The sequence below is a fragment of the Poecile atricapillus genome, chromosome 7 (assembly GCF_030490865.1).
Source record: "Poecile atricapillus isolate bPoeAtr1 chromosome 7, bPoeAtr1.hap1, whole genome shotgun sequence".
Lineage (NCBI taxonomy): Eukaryota > Metazoa > Chordata > Aves > Passeriformes > Paridae > Poecile > Poecile atricapillus.
The window spans coordinates 32,517,842-32,543,664 of NC_081255.1; the positions used below are offsets into that span (position 1 = coordinate 32,517,842).

Below are 25,823 nucleotides of genomic sequence, written 5' to 3' on the forward strand. Positions count from 1 at the left end.
TAACAGTGTGTGTCCAGCAGCTGGAAACCTCTCCTCTGTTAATGACAAAAAATATCCATGAAACAGTGTTAGAATTAGAAATTATTGCTAATTGAGCAACAAAATGAAAATCTTGATTGGTTTTCAGGATTACAGTGTTTTTATTTTCTGTGTTAACTATTGGAAAGTGTTTTTTGTAGAACTCAGTGGCTCTGACACACAGAAATTCTGTTTGTGCCCCACATTTTGGTTCTGTTTGGTGACTGTCTGGTGCTTTGCAGGTGCAGGACACGTCCTTCATCCTGTGTGTGGTGGTGATCCAGCCAGAAATTCCCGTGAAGCAGCTGAAGAACCTCAACACTGTCCCCAGCAGCAAACTGCTCTACCACAGGCTGGACCTGCTGGGCCAGCCCAACGCTTGCCTGCACTTCAAGCAGCTGGCCACGCTGGGTGAGGGCCTCTGCCAGCCTGTCCTGGCCACCTCAGGGACACAGGAGCATCCAGCTTGGGAAAAACCTCCAGGGTCCAGCCCCAGCTGTGCCCAATCCCCACCTTGTCCCCAGCCCAGAGCTCTGAGTGCCACATCCAGGAATTCCTTGGGCACCTCCAGGGATGGGCACTCCAAACCTCCCTGGGCAGTTCCAGTGCCTGAGCTCCCTTTCCATGGGGAAATTCCTGCTGCTGCCCACCCTGAGGTGTCCCTGGCACAGTCACACCTCCTGTGTGTTTCTGTAAAGTGTGGCAGCACAAAGTAAAGCTCTCCTCACAAAACATGGGAAGCACTCTTCCCTTGAGAAGTTTTTGTTTCCAATGCAGATTTTCTGATCAGCTTTTACCTTCTCACAGCTCTCCTTGGTCACAGTGACCTGCTCAGTGCTCTTCCACACTTCCACAGAATCACAGCCTGAGCTGGATCCCACAGGGATCGTGGAGTGAAGGGCCCAGCCAGGGATTGAATCCACAACTTGGTCATCATCAGCACTGGGTTTTAACCAACAAATTTACTTCCTGCAGGATGAATGAGTGGGGCTGCTCATCAGAGTGGGAGATAAATGCTCTGGGAGTCCAGCAGGGTCCCTGACAGTGCAGAGGGAGGAGCAGAAGTGTCTCACCAAGCTTAAACCAAGTCCTCTCCTGGCTCTGAAGCACCTCCCTGAGCAGGAACAGAGTAGGATGGAGTCCCAGCCAGTTGTGCAGGACTCTGCTGCTCTTTTGCTTTGGATTTGGGGAAGTTTTTCACTGCCAGAAGCACTGAATGCCTTCAGAGTCAGAAGTTAAGCCTGTTGGGGAGAACATCAGTGCTCTGAGGGTTTCCAGACCCTCCTCACCTGCTTCAGAATTCTCAGGTTTTGATAGGCTGAAGTGCTTCTGCTCTTCCTGACTGATTTCAAACATTGCTGTGAAAAAGGGAGAAACTCCTTGGCAGTTCCAGTGGCTGGGAAGGATGGAAAACTTAAAACCCAGAAATAACCCAAGAACAGAGGGGTTTTACATAAACATCCTTCACTGCACGCTGTCATATTTAGGTATAACCTTGAGAGGTCCCTAAAATCTCTACTGTAAGAAGTTCTGAATTAAATACTTCTGCTTGTAGCAGGGTTTGAAGGTCTCATGCTGGATTAGTGGCACAGTTGTGAGATTTTCCTTAGCTCTTTGTAGCCCTGCAGAATAACTCAGTGAGATCAGGCTGGAGGAGGGAGCTGACAAACCTGTGGAAATTGCTTTGCCAGTTGTTTAAAACACAGAGTTGTTTTTTTTTTCTTTAATGTGCTGCCTAATCTTGATTATCTTATATCCAGAAAGATGTAAATGGAGAATATCCCAAAAATGCAGTACTAAGCTGTCAAGTGGAAAAACTTCACGCAAAGCAAAATCAGAATATTTGCTCTGGGAAGCAGATGAAGGACTGGAGTAGAAGTTTGGAAGTGGGGACTGCAGCACACGTGTGGGGATGTGTTTGAGAGGAATGTGACTAAAAGCAGAACACTTCACATACTGCACTGCAGTTTTTCCTCTGGACACCATTCCACACAGAGAATTTGGGTTCCATGGGTCACATCCTCAAAAAAGATCTTCTTAACCCTCAGCCCCGCATCATCATAATAATTTCTCTTCTTAAAAAGAGAAAAGCTGTCTGGTTTTACAGATCCTGCATGGTGCAAGTTTACTTTTGAGTTTGTTCTGAAAATCACTCCAGACAGCTGCACTTTTATTGGGGAGCTCCTCTTGTGCACTTGGGATTCTCCAGATGTTATTCTCTGGAACTGAAAACACTCATTTTCCTTTTCCTCTGGGATATCTAACCTAAACAGGGATACTTAATTTTTTCTTTAGCCCATCATCTTTCCTCAAGGAAAAAAAGCTTCTGTAATCTCACAAAAAGTAATTCAGAAATGATTGAGGTTTGGGAACAAGGGCATTGAGTACCAAATGACACACAGAGATCAGACAAGGGGGGCTGAGGCTGTGACTTCTGTGTTTTGAGGCGAGAAGGGAAGGAGGAGTTCATGTGCAGCCTGAGTTTAGGAGGAAATTGTGCTGGGAAGTGCTCTGGCTTGGGTGGAAAAATGGACATTTCCTTCCCTCCCTCCCAGTGCAGAGCATCCTGCAGGAGTTGGGCTCTTTGTGTGCTGAGCTGTGGCAGAGTGGGGAGAGCAGCAGGGTCATTTCTGTGCCCGTGGCACAGCCATCCTCATCCTGCAGCGTGTCCTGAGATGGTGTTTGGTGTTTGCAGAGAGCCCCACGGTGATGCTGTCTGCAGGCAGCTTCTCCTCCCCGTACGAGCACCTGAGCCAGCCCGAGACCAAGCGGATGGTGGAGCACTACACGGCCTACCTGAGCGACAACACGCGCCTCATCGCCAACCCCGGCCTCAAGGTGACACCTCAGCACACCTGGGCCTTCCTCCTGGCCCATTCCCACAGGGAATCCCTGCACATTCCATTGGGAGGGACCTTAAAGCCCATCTCATCCCACCCCTGCCGTGGCCAGGACACCTCCTGTCTGCCATCACCACTGTCCATGACTTCACACTGTCCCAGCGTGCTCCTGACACCTTGGGGTTTTATCTTTTCTGTTTCTCATGTATCTGTAATCCTGCAGTTCTTTAGTGCACAGCTCCAAACTCCACGTTCCACCTTCAGCTGCTTCCCCACTTTGGTCAGACACAGCAATTCCTCTCCAGGCCTGGGCATCAAGGACTCCTCACTGCCTCAGGCCTGGGAGATGGAAACAAAAGTGAGTTGGGGGCAGCAAATTTAGTGTTTCCCCCTCTCATTGTTTCCCAAACGAGCCAAGGGTGGAGGCTCCAGGGTCCTGGATCCCAGGGGATGGGATGGTCCCAGCACAGCAGGGATGGAGAGGGTTTTTTAAAAGATTATTTCTTCTAAATAAAGGCAATGATCCCAGCCCTCTAAAAATGAGCTGTGCTGAAATGATTATAAATATATTTACCATTCAAACACTAAGTAGGGGGGCTAAATGACTTCATGAGCTGGAGCTGGAATTGGGAAATGAACCCCCAGTATGGAAATGGAGCAGATTTATCAAAGTGTAAAAGCCGTGGTTCATTTTGGGTGCAGCCCCTGGGGGCTTTGTGTGCCCGAGAGGCACCTGAAGGCCCTTCAATAAATAGAGCAGCTTTTTATTCCCTGAACTCTGCCTGGCCTCTGCTTTTAGGTGGCCCCAAAAAGGCATCACTTCAACCTGGCCTTGGCCACTTCCAGGGATCCAGGAGCAGCCTCACCCTCCCAGGCAGGAATTCCTTCCCAACATCTGATCTAAGAGTGGACAGAGGAGGGGGACAGAACTTTGTTAAAACAAACACTAGAAAAGTTAAAGCCACGCTGAATTCTGAGCTGAAACACTTTAGGCATACAAATGAGAAATCTCTGTTTCACAGTATTTATATTTACTGCAAGTTAAAAAAAAACAACCCCACAAAGTAAGGAGATAACCCCAACAACATTTCACTCTAATAATCTGCTTGGAATGTCTGGTGTGAGAAGCCTTGAACCGAGGCAATTGAGCCGAGATGATCCCCGATGGCTCTGGGGGGAAGCTTTTATTATCTTGCCATGCAAGTCCTGCAGGAACCCTGCCAGCTCTGCCTTTGTTTTGCAGTTTTCTGTCAGGAATGAAGTAATGGCAACCAGTCACGGCACGGATGAATGGATGACCCAGATGGAGATCAGTGGCCTCAACAGTTACATTGTCAGGCGTTACATAGCAACCCCCAACGGGGTGCTCCGCATCTACCCCGGCTCCCTCATGGACAAAGCATTTGATCCCACCAGGAGACAATGGTGAGTTTTTAGGGTCCCTTCAGCAAAGCTTTGAATCATCTCCCAGGGCAAGAAGGGAAATATTTAGGGTTGGTTTCGATTTTAGAGTTGATTTTTGTTTTTAGAGTTGATTTTTGTTTTTAGAGTTGTTTTTGTTTTTAGAGTTGATTTTGTTTTTAGAGTTGATTTTTGTTTTTAGAGTTGTTTTTGTTTTTAGAATTTATTTTGTTTTTAGAGTTGATTTTTGTTTTTAGAGTTGGTTTCGTTTTTAGAGTTGATTTTTGTTCTTAGAGTTGATTTTGTTTTTAGAGTTGATTTCATTTTTAGAGTTGATTTTGTTTTTAGAGTTGATTTTGTTCTTAGAGTTGATTTTGTTTTTAGAATCAATTTCGTTTTTAGAGTTGATTTTGTTCTTAGAATTGATTTTGTTTTTAGAGTTGATTTTGTTTTTAGAGTCAATTTCGTTTTTAGAGTTGATTTCATTTTTAGAGTTGATTTCATTTTTAGAATTGATTTCGTTTTTAGAGTTGATTTCATTTTTAGAGTTGATTTCGTTTTTAGAGTCATTTCATTTTTAGAATCAATTTCGTTTTTAGAATCAATTTCGTTTTTAGAGTTGATTTCGTTTTTAGAGTTGATTTCGTTTTTAGAGTCGATTTCGTTTTTAGAATCAATTTCGTTTTTAGAATTGATTTCGTAGCCTATGGGTTTTTGTTGTTTTTTGTTTGTTTTTTTTTTTTAATTGAGTTGAAAATGTTTTTGTTGTGGGGAAAAATGCAGCCAGTTCAAACATTTATTGGTTGTAATTTCAGGCCTTTTTATTTTGTGGGGTAGTTGGTGTTTCATAGCCCAGCTATGGCAGATGGGGACATAAATATTCAGAAAATGAGCATCCCCTTCAGGGATTAGCTAATTCAGGAGTATTTGAGCTCCTTGGGCCCTTTTTGGTTGTTCATATTTGAGCCTTTTTGTTTGTTTACTGTGGGTTTCCTCACTGCTTTCAAGGAGGGATTAATTATGCAGCAGCATCTGATTTGGGCAGAGAGCTGGGGACGTTCCAGATGGGAGCAGGATCTGTGGGAAGGAGCCAGGCAGGTGCTGCCACACTGGGAAAGGCTCAGATCCCATCCCTGTGGCTCTGCAGTGCTCCTGGCACCTCTCCTGCCCCACGTTTTCCCTGCAATCCGTGGTGTTATGGGAAGAAGGTGCAAACAAAACACTGAGAGTAAAGCAGAAATGGGTCAAGCTGCTCATGGCTTGGTGCTCTGCGTAGGGAGAAGCAAGGTGATCACATTTTCTTACACAAAAATGTTTCCAAAAGTTGTATCAACTTTCCTATAACAGTTTCATCAACTATCTTGTGACTGTGGCTTATTTTATGCTGATGGAAGTTTTAATAGGTTGTGATTTATAATCACTGTCTGATATTTCTGAATTTTCTTGCCTCAGTTCTGTCTTTTCTCCTCAGTTTGCAATGTAATCGTTTTGCCAGGGTTTGCTTTGAGTCTGAAACTCTGCTGGCACCAAGTCCTGCATTGTTCTGGGGGAAAATGTCTGAAATTACATTAAATGTGTTGTGTGCAGAAGTAAACTGAGCTTTTTTAATGCAGCTGGATGTACTGGGGGACCATTTATTGAGCCAGTCTGGGTTAGTTTGGAGTCCCAGTTGTGTTTAGGTACTTGTTTGATATTAAAAACCAATAATTTGGTGCCTGATTTATGCAGTGTGCAGAATTCAGTGTGTGTTATTTCAGGAAAGTCAAGGGTTCTGTCTGGAAGTTACAGACTTTGGCATTAATTCTGAGCATTTCTTTTGGCTTCCCTCAGGTACCTGCATGCAGTGGCCAATCCAGGACTGATCACCTTCACTGGGCCCTACCTGGACGTGGGAGGGGCTGGATACGTGGTGACCATCAGCCACACTGTCCATTCCTCCAGGTCAGGGGCTCTGGGGCTCTGGGGAAGACAAGAAAACTCTGAATTATCACAGCTGGGTGACTCTTGTGTGCTCAGGAACTGGAAACCAAAGCTGGTCTTAAAGTGCTGGTGGTGAAATGTCAACTGACCTTGTGGAAATGGGGCATTGGAACACTGGGAGAAAAAACCCATATAAAACCCTATAAAAACCCAGTTTATTGGAATCTGAGGATTCTGGGGATTTATTGGTAGAGGAGTAATAACAGCATATTAAAATAAAGGATTGATTGGTGAAAGTGTTCCTGGATGAACACGAGGTGGGATGTCCAAGGAACTGGGGGGAGGAGAGGGGTTGCTCTCCTGGGGCAGTTTGGGAAGTGTTCCCTCTCTGCTGGAGTTAAATCCTCCTCCATCAGGACTGCCAAGCTCCACATTTCCTGAAGTTCTCCACCTGTGGGGTTTTGAGGAGCAGGGAGGTGTTGGGGAGGGAACTGGAGGCTGATCCAAGGCAGAGAGGCCAGACCACGAAGGGGGTTAAGGACAGAGCTGTCCTGACTCCAGGAACTGGGGAGCTCCTCTCCTGAGCTGTTTAAATCCAGCACCTCTGGGCTTCCAGGAGGAGAAAGACCTTGAGGCAAAGCCTGTGAATCTCCAAGAGCCCTTCCAGGATTGCTGGGAACAGATTGGAGTGGGAACAGCAGGGCCAGGAGCTGGACTGGATGATCCCTGTGGGTCCCTTCCAGCTCAGGATATTCCATGAGTCTATGAAATGACTTTTTCCTGGAGGACCAGACTGTTGCTGTTCCAGCTCCCATCCCAGCCAAGGATTTGGGATGCAGGATGTTTAATGGAGCCCAGTTTACAAAACATGTGCCAAACCTTGCTGTCACAATCTCTCCCAGATTCCCAAAACAGCAGTTCCCTGTCCTGGTTTTTACATGGAGTCTCCTCCAAGCTCCCTACCCAACAGCTCACCAGTACAGAGGTAACTTCAGTGTTTTACTGGGAAACTGGGATCCCAAAGCCAGCAGGGAACAGGAGGTGGCTCCTCCACTCTTCCCAGAGATTCCCCTGCTTTGTGTGGGATTTCCCAGCACCTCTGCCTGTGTGTTCTGGCATTTTCAGCCCCAGCCCCTTCCTGGTGCTTCTCACAGAGGAATTGATTTTGGGGAAACGAGCACTTCTGTAAGGAGAGAAGTGCAATTAATCAGAATTCAGATTTTTATCTAGCGAGGGATGGTTTACTCAGCTCTAAGAACTTAAAGCTCCTGTGGGTTATTAGAACATGATTAAAGAACAGTTAAACAAAGTTTGGCAGATGTGAGTGTGATTCCTGGGTAAATATGACCTCTGAAGCTCATAGTCACATGTGGTTATAATCCCCAAAGAAGCCTGAGCCCCAAATCCAGAGGGGTGGGGAGGAATCCCTGGAGTTAACAGGAATTCTGGCATTAGGGACTGCTGGGAGGGTTTAAACACCCTGAGCTGACACCTCTCATTCCCATTTTATGTTTATCTTATTTCTTTTTATGGAGTCTGGGAAGAGGAGATTTCTGCCTGATGTGGTTTAATGCAGTTGGCATCAGCAAAGCAGGAGGATTTAATGCTGAAAAGTGAAGCTAAAATATTTACAATATTCTAATGGCTTTATGTCTGTTAGGACAGAGCAGAACTTCAGATGCCTTGTCACACATGAAATGTGTCTGTGCTGCTTCACTGCCATCCTTGCATTCCTCCTGCAGGAAATGTGAACAGTAAATTAAACACAGGTTTTCAAAATCTATATTTATCTGTCTACAAATGAGATTTGACTACATCTCCACTGCACCTCTTTGAAAAGCAAACAAACCTCAGGCCAGTAAACAGAGCTGGGTTTCCATGGAGCAGGGGTGGCCAGAGCTCTGTTTGTGCAGTCCAGCTGGGCCTTGCAGCATCTTTTTTATTTATTTTCTTTTTCCTTTTTATTTTATTTATTTTTATTCTTCTGAGATAAAATAATGGAGAAAAGTGAATTTTGAAAAGCAGCAAGTCAGAGGTGTAGGGTGTAAATCCCACACCCTTGAGCTCTGATCTTTTTGTGTCCTGCAGGGGTGAGGGGGGACTGGTCTGGCTGTGCCCTCTCAGTGCTACTGGGAGCAAACTGGGAGCAAACTGGGAGAACTGGGGTGTGGAGGAAGGACAAAATGCAGCCTCAGGCTGCTGCACACCAGCACATCACAGGATCCTTTTCATAATTCACCCTAAGAAATGTGACTTACTTCTAATTTTCTGCCTGCCATTCATAATCACTCCCACACTCTGGAGTTTCAGGGATTTAACCCAAAGTCTGGCACCTTCATATTCCTCCCTCCTGCTGGGGGCTGAGCAGAGGAGGGTGCAGGTAACTCCTGCCAGCTGAGGGGACTGGAAAACACAGGAGCTGCATCCTCTGGTTGTTTGTTTTTGTTTGTTTGTGTGGATGGGGAATTTTTAATCCTAATTTCTTTAGCTCAGGATTAAATGTCTGTAGAGGGTGGGGGTTGTGTAGGGATCCACTCCTGGGCTGTCCCCTGTGCTGGCTGCACAAGGGGCAGACTAAAATAGGAATTATTCTTATCATGATCATTATTTCCCTGAATAATAATGCTTTTTATTATTTCTAATATTTCTGATTTTCCCCTTTCCCCCTCACTGCAGTGCTCAGATGTCCTCAGGACACTCCGTGGCTGTGATGGGCATCGACTTCACCCTCAGATATTTCTACAAAGTCCTCATGGACCTGCTGCCAGTTTGTAACCAAGATGGGGGAAACAAAATCAGGTAAAAGCTGCTCCTGCCAGGCACAAAATAAATAACATATTTATTCTCTTTAACCAGATGACCCAAAGGTCATTTCCAACTTCATTTCTCCAAGGATTGTGTTACTTTCAGTGTGTGTTCTCTGATTTCCAGTAGAACTTGTGCTTGTTCTTCTCATAAAGATTATGTGGATGTTTTTGTTATTCCAGATCAAACTGCCATCAGCTAAATAAACAATCTGCAGGATTACAAAAGCAGAAGATAACAGATTTGATTTGATTTTCTTTTTTTTTTTTGTTATATTTAGACTTCTTTAAATTCTGGATTTAAAAAAACATTTCTTATTAAATGAACACACTTCCCAGTTCTTCTGTTTGTTTTAATTTCACCTATTTAGCTCCTGTGAGAGTGTAAGAATGACACAGGATCTCAGTTATTTTAACTCCAATTATTCAAATACACTTTTGGTATGTTTTTCTCAGAAATCCACAGCACAGCCTAGGCAGAAGAAGTCTGATTTCATTTGGAGTATCCAATTTCACTCAGACCCCTGGGTATCTTAATTGTTCCTTTTTTTGAAAAATCCTGTGGGGGTGGCATAAATTCTGGTTTGGATCTGGAGTAACTTGATAACGTGGCTTGGGCATTGCTGTTGGTTCCTTGTTTGTTTTTAAACCTTAAATTTGGGAAGGGAAGTGGTTTTCTGTCATCCTCACAGTTCTTTTCTGGTTTGGGTATTTTTCTATATATTTTATGGAATATAAAAAAAAAAACCAAAAACAAATCAGGATTTCTGGTTTGGCATCACTCCCTCCCATTAAAAAACAGCAAGGTCAGATGCTTCATTCTGTTCCTGCATTCCCCAAATGAGGAATTCTGAGGATATTTTTCAGTGTTGGACTGTTCTGATTTAGAAATTGGATCCAATGTTTCCAGTCTTGACATAAATGCAGATGTTTGGGGTTTTTTAGTGTATCTCTCCTAAGGATTTTCTGTCAGGAAAAAGAGCAAACACCACATCTTTATGTGTATTTCTGATGGAAACCCTCCCAAAAAATCCAAGTTTTCCTTCCTCCTTTGTACCCCCAAAGAGCACAGAGGCTCCCCCTGCTCTCAGCTGCCCCCGAGCTGCCCTGGGTACCTGACACATCCATGGGAATCCCATTGAAAGCTGCTCCAGCCCCGGATCCAGCCGGATTCCCGCTGTGCCAGGGCTGTGCCTGCCACCCTGCTGAGCTTTTGGGAACATCAAATGGGGTTTTAACCTCCCCCTGTCCCCTCTGTGGCCACCGAGCCCCTGATGTCGGTGCCACCATGGCCAGGACTCTTGCGCCTTCCCCGGCGCCGCCGTCTGTGGCCATGGAAACGGGAGAGGGGGGAAAAAGGGATGGATTGAACTGCCTGGATTCTGGATTGGGACACAGAGCCTACGTGGGAAGAGCTGAAAAGGGAGAGGAAGGCTTGGGAAAGCTGGGAGTGGAACAGGAGTGATTTATCCCCCACTAAAATTGAATTCTGGAGGGGGGAGGGCATTAAAGGAGAGTGTGAAATCTCTCTTTAATTAGTCACATAGTAAATTAATAAACCATTAAAGCTTTCCAAGTTCATTAGGCTCTGTTCATTTCTGGCTCTTCCCCAATCAGACAATGCACTGATGGCTTTTCCTTTCTGGTTTTAATCAGCTCTGTTTTCAACTCCTTGATGGCCCTGGCCCTCTGGAGCAGTAACAGATGGAAAAGCTTCGGGGAAATACCCAACACATTCTTTAAGGACATTTTGCAGGGAATTTGTTTCATGGCCCTGTTAAATGGAAACCTCTAAAAGCCCTTTAGGACCATGTTTTATTCCACCCTGATCCCCTGAAGCCCAAGGAGGTCTAACAGGAGGCTCTCTCTGTGTTTTGGGGAGCAGGTGCTTCATCATGGAGGACAGGGGGTACCTGGTGGCACATCCAACCCTCATCGACCCCAAGGGCCACGCGCCCGTGGAGCAGCAGCACATCACACACAAGGTCTGCCTGCTTTCCCTTGCCTTATTCCAGACCTCTCATTCCTGAGCTGATTCCAAAGGCATCAAATCCCACCTTTCCCCCTCAGGAGCCTCTGGTAGCAAACGACATCCTGAACCACCCCAACTTCGTCAAGAAAAACCTCTGCAACAGCTTCAGCGACAGGACCGTGCAGCGCTTCTATAAATTCAACACCAGCTTAGTGGTGAGCCTGCTTTTCTCTCTGATTTTTGCTTTGGAGTCTGCTTTGGTTGGGTTGGGTTTCTTCTGCCAGCCTTCCATGGGGATTGGCCTCTGCTCCCTGCTCCAGACACAAACCAGGCTGCACAAGCAGAGTCCCCTGACATGCAGGGGTTGTGGATGGGAGCCCTGGCCAAGCGTGGCTGCTGTCTGCAGCCAGCATCGGGGCAAGAAGGGCAGTTTGCTGTCGCTGGGTGAGGATTTGCCAGCTGTAGCTGGGATGTGTTGCTTTGGTTCTGACCAGTGTCACATCCTCCTGTGAGGTCTCTAATAACTGACCTTTAGGTGTCCAAATAAATCCATTTACTGGTGAGCATTTCCAGGCTGTCATTGGTGAGACTGGAATCTCTGGGGTCCTGCACACCCTGTGCTCTCCATGGATCCTGTGTGAGCTTCCTCTTGTGAGGAGTCTAAACCAGGGGCTGCCATCCCTCACAGATCCACCCAGCTCCCTCCACAATGATTCCCAAGCTGTTACACTGTGGGGGAAGATTTGAAAATATTTGCAGTTCATGTCAGAATACATTGATTTATTTCAGGTCGGCTTAAACATTTTCCTCACACTCGAAATGCCAAGTGGGAAGTGTGGTATTGGGAAGGAAATTGTGTAGGACGGAGCAGAAACTTGGAAGAAGGAATCAGGAAGGAGTCTGCAGGAGCTGGGCAGTGCTGTGGTGGCTTTTTTTAAGGCTCAGGAAGTTTCCAGCACTTGGTGGTGGTTCCCATCAGAGCCTCTGGAGTGGTCACCGAGGGCTGGGTCAGCGAAGGAGCTGAAATGTCACCCCTGGTGCCACATCTCATTTTCACAAGCTAAGCCAATTCCTTTCTGTCTTCAGCAAAGTCTTTGCAGCCAGAAGTATCTGAGAAGCAAAACTCACCCACTCCTTAATCACTTTAATTGTGAAGGTGGCACTCCCTCACAAAAACTCCTGAGAGCAGCCACCACCTCTGGAAGCCGTGGCACAATTCCTGTCCCCACAGCTCTGCGGGATCCCTTGGGAAGGGAAGAGTTTTCATCTCCCTAAACCAACATTTTCCACTGCTGACACCTTGTTTTTTGCCCAGGGTGACCTGACCAACCTGGTGCACGGCAGTCACTGCTCCAAGTACAGGCTGACGAGGATCCCGGGCACCAACGCCTTCGTGGGCATCGTCAACGAGACCTGCGACTCGCTGGCCTTCTGTGCCTGCAGCATGGTGGACAGGCTGTGCCTCAACTGCCACAGGTGCCAGCGCTGGGGGCGGGCTGGGACACTCCTGCCCTCTTCCCTGCTTGCAGTTTGTAAGGACACAGTGAGTTTGTCACTTTGTTCCCTGCAAAATCTGGGAAAATAAAGAGTTGTGCTGCCTGGAAGAGGTGCAGGCACTTGGGGTTTCTCTGCTGGGTTGTCAGAGTTTAACACAGGGGATTTTGGGGAGATAATGCTGGAAGAGATTCAAAGCAGCTACCTGTGAGTGAGCCTCTTCCTTCTGGCATAGGAATTCCCATGATTTTACGTGGATTGGGGGTTTTTCATTAAGGGGGTCCAGGAGGTTTTGCCCACACCATCCTGAGGTGTTTGTGGCACTGCCAGGAAGGATCTTTACATCCAGACATCTGAGGGACTGCCCTCTTTTGCAATTCCAGGGGTCATCCTGAGTCCTGGAGGAGGACAGAGCAATCCTCATTCCTGGGGAAGGAGCAGAGTCCCTGGACAGCCTTTTCCATGGGAGCTGCTGCTCCAGAACTGCACCAGCATGGGGTTAAAATCCCAGTGGTGTCTGATGGTTTTTCCCCGTGTTTTGTGCCCTGCAGGATGGAACAGAACGAGTGTGAGTGTCCCTGTGAGTGCCCACTGGAGGTGAACGAGTGCACTGGGAACCTGACCAACGCTGAGAGCAGGTAAGAGCCAGGACTCTGCAGAGCAAATCCCCTGTTGGTGCTGCTGAGATCAGGATTTTTAGTACAATCAAGCAGATGACATGCAACAGGTAAAGGTTATTTTCACTGTGATTTGTAACAAGGCTTCTCTTGGCTCCAATGCAGGAATCCCAGCTGTGAGGTGCATCAGGAGCCGATGACTTTCACAGCCATCGATCCCAGCCTGCAGGATGCACTCCCACAGTGCATCAACACCCAGTGCAACCAGAGGACAGAGAGTGGGTAGGTGGCCTTCCCCACCCCTCAGAATACTCCCTTGTGGAAATAATCCAATGGAAATAGCTCTGCTTTAAATGTTTGAAAGAAAAAAATACAGGGAAAAAAAGCATGATGCTAAAATGAGGTACTCCTGGCATTGAGGGCTCATTTTTGCTGTTAAGAGCCGTCTCCAGGGACCTGAGCTGGGTAAAACACTCTGACCAGATTGCCCAGATCCTTTCTTCCGTCTTCCAGAGGCTGCAGAGAAAGGCTGGAACTGCAGCCAGGCTTCACCACACTGAGAAATGTCTTATTGGAGGAGTTACAAGTAGAATTCTCCTTTTGCTCAGGCTGAGTGGTGCAGGAAAACATCAAAGCAGACAGAACTGGGAAAGGGATGCTGGAAATGCAGCTTCCCTTGTGGTACTTGAGCACTTCCATGGAATTTTTTCGTGCTAAACTCACATACTTGGGGGTTGACAGATGCTTTTGGCCTCCCTCTGCCTCATGGCTGGAAACCAGAGTGAGCTTTGCAAAGGAGAGGTGTTAACCTGGAAGGTGAGCGTGTCTGACTTGATGTTCCCACGCAGGGATTGCTTTGGAGTGCTGGACTGCGAGTGGTGCATGGTGGACAGCGATGGGAAGACCCACCTGGACAAGTCCTACTGTGCCCCTCAGAAGGAATGCTTTGGTGGCATCGTGGGAGCCAAGAGTCCCTATGTGGATGACCTGGGAGCAATAGGTAACTCTGCCTTTCTGAGCAGACACTGCCTTCAGAACATGCAGCAGGTTCTGCACAGAACATTCACCCCTTAGCCCTGTGCCAAACCAGCATAAAGAGTGCAGCAGGCAGCAAGGACATGGTGAATATCACCTTTTGGAAAATCCTGATGTGGAGCTGGGTGTAACTCTGCATTCATGTCTTAAAGATGCACCTTCTCTGAATTCCTTCTCCTATTCCAAGTGAGCACAGTCAGGCACCCAGAAATCCTCGCAGAGCTTCTCCATATTCCATAGTGTTGATTTAACCCTTCCTGAGTTCCTTCTATTCCAAATGAGCACAGTCAGGCACCCAGAAATCCTTGCAGAGCTTCTCCACGTTCCATGTTGTCAGTTTAACCCTTCCTGCAGAGCATTTACGGTGTTGTTATCTCTCTGCTTTGTCCCCTTTGCTTTAGGAGATGAGGTGATCACCCTGAACATGATCAAGAGTGCCCCCGTGGGCCCCGTGGCTGGAGGCATCATGGGCTGCATCATGGTGCTGGTGCTGGCCGTGTACGCGTACCGGCACCAGATCCACCGCCGCAGCCACCAGCACATGTCCCCGCTGGCAGCACAGGGTGAGCTCAACTACAGCCTCAGTAACAGGGTGGGGATGAAAACAAACCCAGCAGCACCACAGAACCCAAAGGAAATGCAGTCCCAAAGCTCCCCCCCGGTTTTGTTGCAGGGTTTCCCTGGTTTTGCTCCGTGTTGGAGCTGCAGGGAGCCCGGCCCGGCTGTGTCTTGCTGCCCTCTCCTGGGTACAGCCAGAGCTGCTGCTCTGCCCAGGGAGCCTGCCCAGACCCAAAGGGAGATAAGCTAAGCTTTGCCAGAGCTCAGACACTAATCCCAGCTTTCTGCAGCTCGGCCCAGCAGATCCATCACGAGTTTATTTTGTGCAGCTGCTGGGAATGAGGCACTTTTCACCCCCTTTTGCCTTGGGTTTGGGATGTGTCTTTTTTCACTTGTTCATGGAATGTCTGCACATAGAGAGATGAAGCCACTGAAGTCTGAGAGGCAAAATTGTGCTGGGGGAGGGAAACTGGTACAAAGATAAAGATCCAGAGGTGGGAACACCTCCCTGGAAGTGTTCCAGGCCAGGTTGGACAGAGCTTGGAGCAGCCTGGGACAGTGGGAGGTGTCCCTGCCTGTGGCAGGGAGTAGAAAAAAATGGGCTTTTAAGGCCCTTTCCAATCCAAACCATTCTGGGAATTAAAGTGTGATCAGAGCTAATTACCTCTATATTTGATCATCCCCAGCTCTGTTGTAAATCACTTCCTTCAGAACTTTAAAGTGAGTCCCTTTCAGGGATTTTCCTGCTATCCCAACCCCATCCACGTTGGAAGAGGAGCACCCCCAGCTCAGACCAGCACCACAAAGTGCTCCCACTCTTGTTACTGGGCTGAGAGCTGGCAGTGAGATGGTGCAGGGCTTTTCTCTCACCAGTGGTGTTTTCTGTTTGTAACCCTGTGTAGAAATGTCAGTGCGTATGTCCAACCTGGAAAACGACAGGGACGAGAGGGATGATGACAGCCATGAAGACAGAGGAATCAGTAAGTACCAAAAAAACTGCCCAAAACTTTGAGATTAAATCAGCCATTTGTTTTTTAGCACCCTGGAGTTGAATGTATGAGGAAACCCTGTGCTGATCAGCAGTAGAAAATGACAGGGAAATGTTTTAATTCAAACATCCAGTGCACCTTTAGTCTCATGCTGAAAAATTACATTTTTCACTTTTAAAAGATAATTCTCCATTAGGTGTGGAGGAGTTTTGTCCCTTAAAATCCCTTTTCATGAGCACTTCCAGAAATAGCTCTAATCAGCTTAAAAATTGCCACTGTGACAGCACAGGGTATGCAAAACTCTTCCCCCTTTTCAGCCTAGGAAAGCAGAAGCCAAGTCTGGCAGGTATGGCCAGCAAAGGGGGCAGTAAATCTTTTTTGCATTGATTTGGGGTGCCTGCAGTTCTTTGCCATGCAATAAAAATGACATTTTGCATGATCCTGGTGTGCTGTAAACCTGGTGCACCCAAACTCCAGGGGAGCTCCAGCGTCAGACTGGATCCCTGGCCCCACTAAAACAATCCTCAAGGTTTGAAGCTGTGTCAAGACTCAAAAATGGGAAAATGAGCATATCTCAGCTTCATGGCTTGCATCTACTGCTTCTCCACGTCCCTTTTGGTTTCCTTTGGAGTCAGTTTACGTTGTTGCCATGGGATCCTCAGCGCTGGCACAGCCCAGTGGAGGAGTTTGCCTGGATCTTGTCCCGTTGCCCATGCTCCAGCTCTTTTCCCCGGGGTGCTGGGCAGTGCCCTTTGCAGCAGGGGTGTTGGGGCTGTTGTGGGTCAGGGCTGTGCTCTGAGGTTCCTTTGTGTCTGTCACAGTCAGCAACACTCGGTTCATCGCGGCCGTGATCGAGCGCCACGCGCACAGCCCCGAGCGCCGCCGCCGCTACTGGGGCCGCTCTGGCACCGAGAGTGACCACGGTGAGTCCTGAGCCCTCTCTCCCTGCGAGGACTGGGGGCTCCTTGTCCTTCAGGAGTCCTTCAGGAGTCCTTCAGGAGTCTGGCTCCTTGTGGGTAAGGCAGCCAGAGCCACACAAAACGCTTTGCTCCTTCTCGCTTTGCTGTTGGACGGTTCTGACTCGGTTTGTTCGGAGACCTCGCCGCGGTTCTTCACATCCTCCCGAGGGGCAGCTCTGCCCTCTGCTCCCTGTGCCAGGGGAGGGCTGGGCTGCAGAGCAGGAAAAGGTTCTTCCCCCTGAGGGACCTGGAGTGGGGACGAGGGGAGTGGCTCCACACTGAGAGGGAGTAGGATTAGATCAGGGGTTAGGGAGGAATTGTTCCCTGGCAGGGTGGGCAGGCCCTGGCACAGGGTGCCCAGAGAAGCTGTGGTGCCCCTGGATCCCTGGAAGTGTCCTAGGCCAGGCTGGACAGGGTTTAGAGCACCCTGGGGTAGTGGAAGATGTCCCAGCCATGATGGGGTGGAACGGGATCATCTTTAACTGTCCCTTCCAACCCAAACCATTCTGGGATTCTGTGATCTTCCAGCACCAGCAATGCTGGGCACCATTAGCTCAGGGGGGTTGGGATGTGTCTCCCCTGCCCTGAGACTAAATCTCCTTAAATCTGGAAAGCTGCTAGAAGGAGGTAATGCTGTTGACTCATGAGGAGGCTTAATTTATTAGGAAATGAAGAGGAGGAGGGCTAGACAAGGCAGTCTGCAAGCTGTCAGCTCAGCAAGGCTGGGGACCTTCCAACAGACCTGGCCCAGCACTGAGACTCTGGCTGCACTAATGGAATTGGGACAGGAAACCCAAAGGCCAAAGCCTTGGAACGTGGGGGAACAGATGTCTCCTAGACAATCTTGCTCTAGGAGGAATTACCCTGGATTTGGGGTGAGATTACCTGTGCTGAGGCAGATTTGCCAGATTAATGTTCCCTTTGCTCCTTTTCTTGCAGTCCCAGTAAATCCTTCCCCATCTTTTAGTCATCCTGGGTTAGCAGGGGAGCTGTCTACCTCCATCTGGAATGTGCATTGCTATTTTTAGTTTCTGTAATTCCATCTTCTTCAAAGGGCTGCCCAGGCTTCTCCCCCAATTCCTCCGTGCCAGCTCCAAGCCATGACTCAGAGCATGGGAAATGGGAGGCAGCTTTGGGGACTCAGCTGCTGTTTTTACCACCCTCCTTTTAGGTGTTTCCAGCTGAAAACCTGACTGAGATGCTCAGGAGCACCAGTGCTTCCTCAGCCTTTAGTCCTTGTTCTTTGAGAATTGATTTCCAGTTAAAGCAAGATCTTTTTCCTTTTAAATTTCATTTGGTTTTGTATTTAGAAATGCTTAGGGGGAGTTGTTTGCCCTGCAGCCTGGTCTGAGTGGGAACAGCTGGTTTGGATAAATCCAGGTTATATCTTAACAGATTTTTTGGGGGTGGTATCTTTTATGTTTTGGTTTGAAATCAGTGCCAGCAATTGTGTTATTACAAACTGTTGAACACGTGGGTGCTGTTACTGTTCGGGCTGGCACAAACCACAGGTCCCCAAAGCTTTGAACCAAAGATGATGGCAGGGAGAGGAATCCAGTGTGGACTTAGAGGGGAGGATGAGTTCGTTTGGGTTTTGTTCTGTTAATTAAGAAAATTGTTTTATTCCCTCTCTAAGTCTTTATTCCCTCTGTGTGTGGAATGAAGGTGCCCAGCCAGCCCTGGCAATTCTGAGTGGCAGGGAAAGAGATCCAGTATAGACTTAGAGGAAAGGATGAGTTTGTTGGGGTTTGTTCTGCTAAGAAAAGAGTTTTATTCCCTCTCTAAGCACCCTGTGTTGATTCCATGAAGGGGAATTCCGAGCATCCAGCCTTGCTGCTCCTCACTGCTGCTGTTTATCCCCAGGCTACAGCACCATGAGCCCTCAGGAGGACAGCGAGAACCCCCCCTGCAATAACGACCCCCTCTCGGCCGGCGTGGACGTGGGGACCCACGACGAGGAGCTGGAGCTGGACACGCCGCCGCAGACGGCCGCGCTGCTGAGCCACAAATTCCACCACTACCGCCTGCACCACCCTGCCCTGCACCACAGCCACCACCTGCAGGCTGCTGTCACCGTGCACACCGTGGATGCTGAGTGCTGAGGGCACACAGCCACCACTGGAGGCTGGGGGGACACCACAGCCACCACTGCAGGGTGTGAGGACACCACAGCCACCACTGGAGGCTGGGGGGACACCACAGCCACCACCTGCAGGGTGTGGGGACACCACAGCCACCACTGCAGGCTCTGGGGACACCACAGCCACCACTGGAGGCTGGGGGGACACCACAGCCACCACTGCAGGCTCTGGGGACACCACAGCCACCACTGGAGGCTGGGGGGACACCACAGCCACCACTGCAGGCTCTGGGGACACCACAGCCACCACTGCAGGGTGTGGGGACACCACAGCCACCACTGCAGGGTGTGGGGACACCACAGCCACCACTGCAGGCTCTGGGGACACCACAGCCACCACTGCAGGCTCTGGGGACACCACAGCCACCACTGCAGGGTGTGGGGACACCACAGCCACCACCTGCAGGCTGTGACATTGAGGACACCACAGCCACCACTGCAGGCTCTGGGGACACCACAGCCACCACCTGCAGGCTGTGACATTGAGGACACCACAGCCACCACCTGCAGGCTGTGGCACCGTGCACTGAGGACACCACAGATGCCACTCCAGAGCCACAGGGACTGTGCTGCTCCCCAGGGACAACCTCACAGCCTTCCCCACCAAACTGAGGCATCAGAGCTTTGCATTTTTACAAAATTTTTGGGCTGGAAACGTGCTTGACGAATGGACCTGCCAAAACACGGAGACAGATGGAGCAGGAGGCACGTTAGAGCTCCAGGAACAGGGATGGGAGTTTATCCAGCAGCTGGAGTTTGTTGTGCTGAGCCAAGAGCACAGAGAGAGCTTAAAGAGCCAGAGATGATTTGGTTTCCTTAACTGGAAGAGCAGGAATCTGCAGCTGGAGAGCCCAGAAGTGGCAGGCAGAGCAGGGAAGGCTTCTCTGCAGGTGGAAAGCTCCCTGTGCCCACATTGCTGTGCAGGACCTGGGACAATGCATCTCAAGATTTTTAAGTAAAGGATTATTTTTCTACTATTTATTGAACTCGAAACTTTGGGGGGAGGGAGGGGAGAAAACCTGTTAGGGATTCTCGAGGAGTACCACGTGCATTCTGTGCTGGGGAAGGGGCTCTTCCTGGGAAAACTCAGCTGTTCCTGAGGAGCTGAGCTTCACCCAGTGCCCCACTCTGCAAAGGGAAAATGAAGAAGCCCTCTCTGCCTCGGTGTTTACATTAGGATTGCTTTCTTTTCCATACTTGTTTCCTGTAAATATTACAGCCTGATTTCTATTCCAGTAATGTCTTCCTATTTGCAGAGGAGAAATCCTGTACTCTGATACTGAAATTCAGAGAATTCTGCTCAGAAAACTTCTCCATCTTTATCTCTTTGCTCATCCTTAAAGGCTTCCTGTGTGGAAGTAATAAAGAAGTTCTTTAGCATTAGTTACCAGATATTCCCAAATGGAATCTGTGCCATTCTTCTGTTTCCTTAGACCACAGGTAGGGATAAACCAGTGTTTTGTAAAACTTGGGTTACTGTGGGAGAAACCTTGAAACCATAATGAGAAGCTGCTGCTGTTTGTCTGGAATTTTAACCTTGCTTGGTAATTCAAACAAAGATTAATCAATGTCTGCAACGCAGGACATCGTAATTATCAGTTAGTTTTCAGTCACAGTGTTGTATTTTAGATTCACATTTTGTGATTACAATGATATCAAGCCGTTCTTGCACTGTGCATATGGTAAACATCCATTTATATCTAGGTTTTTTTTTAAAAAAAATCACTTGTTTTAATTAATATGGTACTTAATACTGTATTATGTAAAAAATTGGTTCTTAAACAGTACAGTAAAATAACTCTATGTGTGATACCAGGATACCCCTTTATACTATGTATAAAATTAAAATCTCTAGTGAAATAAACTGTATATAAGTATAGATCTGTGGAGAAGTGGCTGCACTGAAATTACTCTGCCTCAGTTTCCTTCTCTGGCTGAACAGGACTGAAAATTCACTCCAGTTCCTCCAGTTTCATCAACAACCTTGAGGAATCCAAACATGAAATATAAATGACAGTATGGATGGAAGTTTTAAAGCCTTTTTTAGCTGGTTGGTTGTTATTTGGGAAATGACCATATCTGGAAGTGATCAGTCACTGCTTAGAATCACCAAAGCAAATAATTTCAGGGTTTTATTTTCCTGATCCTCTCCTGAAACCTCAGTGGCTCTGGATTTGCTGTTGTGCTGTGTTTGTGTGGGATTTGGTGGAGGATTTTTGCTGAGCAGGCAGTGCAGGAATCCACTGAGCCTCTGCTTTGTGCTCTCAGAGCTGATGCCCTGGGTATCAACCAGGCTGGGATTCATTTCCAGTTTGGAATCCAATGCTGGTGCTTGGGTACCGTGGGACAAACCATTTTTGATAAAATGTGTCAGAAATATCATTAATAGCCACATAAATTGGAAAAAGTCATCATGTTCATCACTTGAGCTCCAACATCACTTCAGGGGAGAGAGTTTTTGGTGTTTCCTCACCTTCCCTGCCAGCAGAAGGTGCTTGCAGGCTTCTCTTGCAGCTCTGCCAGGAACACAGGAGCTTCCAGAACCTCTTGGAACAGCTCTGGGAAATCCAGCAATCTTTTCCTTCTGCCTTAAAAGCTTTTCAAGAGCTTCTCCTCGCTGCTGTTTCACCTCTTTTCTCCTGGGACATACAAACTGTTGTTGATTTGAGGGGTCTGCACAACCCTGCTTAACTTGAAGTGATGGGCAGAGCCCGAGCTCTTGCTGGTGAAAAGTAATCCCAGGGAAAACTCTGATTTCCAGGTGTGTCAAATCCCAGCTCCCAGTGCTGGCACTGACCTTGTCCCAGCAGGAATAAATGGGATGTTGGGAAAGATAGCACTGCTGATAATGGATGTGACTGGGGTTTGGCAGGAGCTGCATGAGAGCTCTTCATTTTTATTGCCTTGAGTTGTGCCATGGCCTTCCCTCCCCAGAATTATTTTACTGTGTTGACTGAGGAGCAAGATCATAAAAGGAGCAGTTAAACCCTGGATCCTCCTTCCCTAGAACTGATAACACTTTATGGCCATTAATTTTCCACTTATTTCATTTTCCCAACATAGTTTTAATTTTCTCTAGGTTTTCCTTCATTCTCCCAACAACAAAAAATGTTTTTTTAAAGTGAAAATGAGCATTGCCTTTAGTTTGTGTTCATGAATGTTAAACTGACTCGATGCTTGGGGTGTTTGAGGTTTGCCAAGTGTATGGATTTTCCTATATCCAAGGAACCATGGAGAAGCATTTTTATGAGCAGAATATATTGATTGAAAATGCATTAAGATTTTTTTTTTTCATTTATTTACGCTATTGCCTGGCTAAAAAGTGTGATTTGCAAGGCCTGGTACAATTTACCCGTGAACATTTTATAAGGCCACTTAAGCCATGAAATATTATCTTTATCCTTGCCCTTGGCAAGGGCAGGGAAGGGAGGATGGATGGGAATTCGGGAGACATTCACATGCAGCAGGACTTGTGACTATAACTGGGCAAAGGGAGATCTCTCAAAGGCTTTATTCTGTCAAGTGACCCAGAAATGGGCAAGAGGACAGAAAGTGGATTTGTCAGGGGAAAAACTATGGGAGCAAGCTGGCAGCAAATATGGAAAAGGAGAAAAAACTAGGATGCAGAAGTCCTGGATCTAAGAGAGTGCAGGTAATCCAAAAGGCTGTTGGTGAGTTCCAAGATTAATTTGCAGCGTTCCCAGCTCTTGGCTGCCCATTTCAGTTGTTTGTAAAAGAGATTCCCAGCTATGGCTGGGCTTTTCAAAGGAGCCTGCTCTGGGCTGTCAGCGATGTTTGGAATATTAATTCCTGCAGCAGTTAACTGGGGAACCATTGGATTGTTTTGCTGTACAAACCCCCCTTTGCCAGGGAGCCTAAATGAGAAAAAGGAGCATCAGTGCCACGGAATATTTGATATTCCTGCCTGGCAGCCCTTGGGCTGATGAGAGGTGATGATTTTGTGCTTTGTGCTCCGAGCTGAGCACGGAAGGACCTTGGCCCAGAAGAGCCGGCGTTCCCGGAGCCAAGGCTGCGGTGGAATTTGGACACTGCAGTCCAAGAGTGAAGTTCTCCAAGCCCTGCCTCGTTAGTGAGGTGCCAGACAGAGCTGGGGTGAGTGCCAGCCCTTGCTCAGACTGCTGGTTCCTCCTCGGGAGAAGATCCCATGGGATCTCTGAAACCCCTTTGGAACAGCGGGAATGTGATGGCAGAGGCAGAACGAGTCTTGGATCTGGAGGTTTTCTTCAGCTCACAGTGGCCTCTTTCTAAATCCTGTGGAAAAAATGATCCCTGGGCTGGTTTCTGTCCCTGGGAAGGAGCAATCCTGGTTTGCTCTGGTTTGTTGGAGGTTTTTTGGAGCTGGCAAATCCACCATGTGAAGTGGCTGGGATTGCCTCTCCTGGGACAACAGCAGTGACAGCAGGGAAGGGAATCTGCTGGCCAAGGCCACAGGGCTGAAGGAATCCTTCCACCCCACCTTCATCTGCCTCTGGAACAACTCCATGGAGAAAGGGAACAGCCTCCAAAACTGCCAAGTCAGCACTTTCCACAGCCACTTGGCAGGAAAAAAAAAAATGTGCAGGAAGGTGTTGGCAAGGTCCTGACAAAACTGGTGGTCTTTCCTAAAATCCAGGTGAACCATCAGACTGCCAGGTTTGGCCAGACTTCCAGTTTGGCCAACACCGCTGGATTTTTCCAGTTTTAAAACTCTTCCATTGCACCGAGGTAATGAAATTGGGCAGACACCCCCAGATGGGCTGGCACCAGCAACAGGAAACTGGGAATGCAGTCAGAGAGTTTAATATCCTCCTTTTCACTTCTCCAACATTCTGACACTTGCATGAAGTTGCTCCTAATATCCATTCTCTTGGCATAATTCATGCAAATCACATGCAGGATTAAAGGTTGAGTAATTAACATGATCTAATTGCTGCAAAATAATAATAACGGCCTCCTTAATCGTTTATTTTTGTTACATCTGGACCTAGGAAATCTCCAGAAGGCAAAAAAAAAATCTCAGCCAGATTTTTTAGGGAACTAGAAAACCAGGAAGGGGATGGATTTTTTTCACTCTGAACATGGAGAAATCAGGCACAGCACGTTGGGTGACAGTTCCTATGGAAACCTTTTGGAACTGCACAGCAGAACATTTGAAAGCCTCATCATGTTTTTGGGAATATTTCTCTTGTGTTGCCTCCTTTAGGCCAGTTTTCCACCTTGAACAAGTTTTGTTTTCCAACATGTAACAAGTTTTTAAGGACAAAATATTGTTTGGGGGGAAATTCCAGGCTCTGCTGGCAGGGAGAAATCATGGATTGGTTTATCTTCTCCAAACAAATTGCTGGTCCCATCCCAACTCCTCAGTTAATCACAGCAAATTTCCTCCAGGTTTTTAATTAGCCAGACCCAAGGAGCAGTAATGGAGATGTATGGATTTACCCTATGGAATGCATTGTGATTTCCCTATTTTTTGGTGGTAAATGATTTTGTAATTCCCTGTGAATTCTTAGTTTCCAGTTCCTAGAAAATTGGTGCTTTTAGGGAATCTGAGACTGAATTCTTTGGAATTCCCATGTGCAGCACATTCATGGGCTGGCCAATAAAAACACTCCTGGTAGGAATGTGGGGCTGGACCTGCTTTTGCCAGGAATCCAAGGAACATTTGGATGGTTTTTTTTTAATACTAAAATTGCCAAAATGCACGTGGTGCCAATAACTAATAACTAAATTTGAAGCTGAATGAGGAAAAGTAAAGCCTGTGTGGGAAGAATGGTGATTTAAAACATCAATTCAGGACAAAGTGCTGCTCTGAATATCTGGGCCATTTATTGAGAATTGTGTTTGTTTGATCTCACTTTCCTTTGTTCTCAGTTATTATTCAAGAACTTGGCTTTGCTTTGTGGTGTTTATTTTAAGATTTATTCTTTTTTAATTTATTTTATTTTATTTTTGCTGCCTTTAAACACAACCCCACAGCTCTGCCAACGATGCATGGAGCAACAAAGGTTTGAAATTCTGCAGAGAGAGACCACAGGTCTCAAAATAGCCCCTTACAGCAGAGCCCAGTCATGATTTCCTTGCAGGAGTTACTTTGTAAGTCACAGCTCTGGACTCTCCCTGAGTTAAAAGAGTGGAAGCAAGGAGAAGCTGCTCTCTACCAGGCTGATCCTGAGATAATCCATCATTCCCAAACTCGGGAGCAGCAAATTCACAGCCAGCAGGTTCCGCTTTCAGATGTTTAGCAAAGAGTTTTTGTGCCAGGATGGAAGAGCAGGAGTAAAGAAACATCCCAAGTTTGGGCATGTCATGGAATGGCACACTGAGAATGCCAAAAGTATTGGAATTTGTGGGGAAAAAAGGATGAAGGAACTCCTTTTGGCACCTCTGGTGTATTTTGGATGCAGTTTGTGTCGTGAGGTGATGTGGGTGATCATCACCAAACTAATTATTGGTGTTGAAAATGAGATTTGCATCTTTCAGATTGAAAATCTCAGTGTCTTAATGAAACAGGAGCAGCTGGAGCAGGGACAAAAGGGAATGGCATTGTTTGTGTTGTTGACCTGAAGTGGTGATGGGAAATCCATTATTTTTATTTATTTTATTTATTTTAATGGAATAAGCAGCAGCTGATGGGTTCCACGCCCCCCTGCAGGAAATATTTAATTGTTTAATTTCTCTCTCATTAAGCCATTGCTTACCTAAAGAGCTCATGGAGACATTCCCAGTACCTCAAATCCCTGGGAATATCAGGTGGGTCTTGTATCCAGCAGATGTGCTCAGTCTTGGCTTTCACAGATAAGAATTTGTTTGTACTTTTGGGTGTGGAATCCCAGAAAATCCCAGAGTCCTGGACTGTTTTGGGGTTGGGAGAGACCTTAAATCCCATTTCATTCCACACCTCCTGCCAGCCCAGCCTGGACAGTGATGCCAGACTGCACCTGTAGTTCCAAAAGAATGCTTGGAATTCCAATTCTAATTCACACTCATTCCATAAAAATTATAATATATAGGTGACTGGTATGACTTCAAAGCAGCAGAAGCACAGGGAAATTATCTTTTTAGGAGAGCTACAAATG

At 47.2% G+C, this 25,823-nt stretch overlaps 1 protein-coding gene across 1 annotated transcript in view; it reads left to right on the forward strand.

The window, feature by feature from the left end:
- CACHD1 (cache domain containing 1) overlaps positions 1–20,628 on the forward strand; it is an 87,573-nt gene extending 66,945 nt beyond the window's left edge. The window contains exons 13-28 of the mRNA XM_058842964.1: positions 261–429; positions 2,714–2,856; positions 4,102–4,283; positions 6,090–6,200; positions 8,856–8,978; positions 10,869–10,968; positions 11,054–11,170; positions 12,271–12,431; positions 13,001–13,087; positions 13,232–13,348; positions 13,915–14,066; positions 14,503–14,664; positions 15,562–15,639; positions 16,470–16,571; positions 18,471–18,762; positions 19,003–20,628. Of these exons, the coding sequence (XP_058698947.1) occupies positions 261–429; positions 2,714–2,856; positions 4,102–4,283; positions 6,090–6,200; positions 8,856–8,978; positions 10,869–10,968; positions 11,054–11,170; positions 12,271–12,431; positions 13,001–13,087; positions 13,232–13,348; positions 13,915–14,066; positions 14,503–14,664; positions 15,562–15,639; positions 16,470–16,571; positions 18,471–18,709 (2,043 nt within the window). The 3' untranslated portion in view covers positions 18,710–18,762; positions 19,003–20,628. The remainder of the gene's footprint in view (positions 1–260; positions 430–2,713; positions 2,857–4,101; positions 4,284–6,089; positions 6,201–8,855; positions 8,979–10,868; positions 10,969–11,053; positions 11,171–12,270; positions 12,432–13,000; positions 13,088–13,231; positions 13,349–13,914; positions 14,067–14,502; positions 14,665–15,561; positions 15,640–16,469; positions 16,572–18,470; positions 18,763–19,002) is intronic.
- The last annotated feature ends 5,195 nt before the right edge of the window (positions 20,629–25,823 follow it).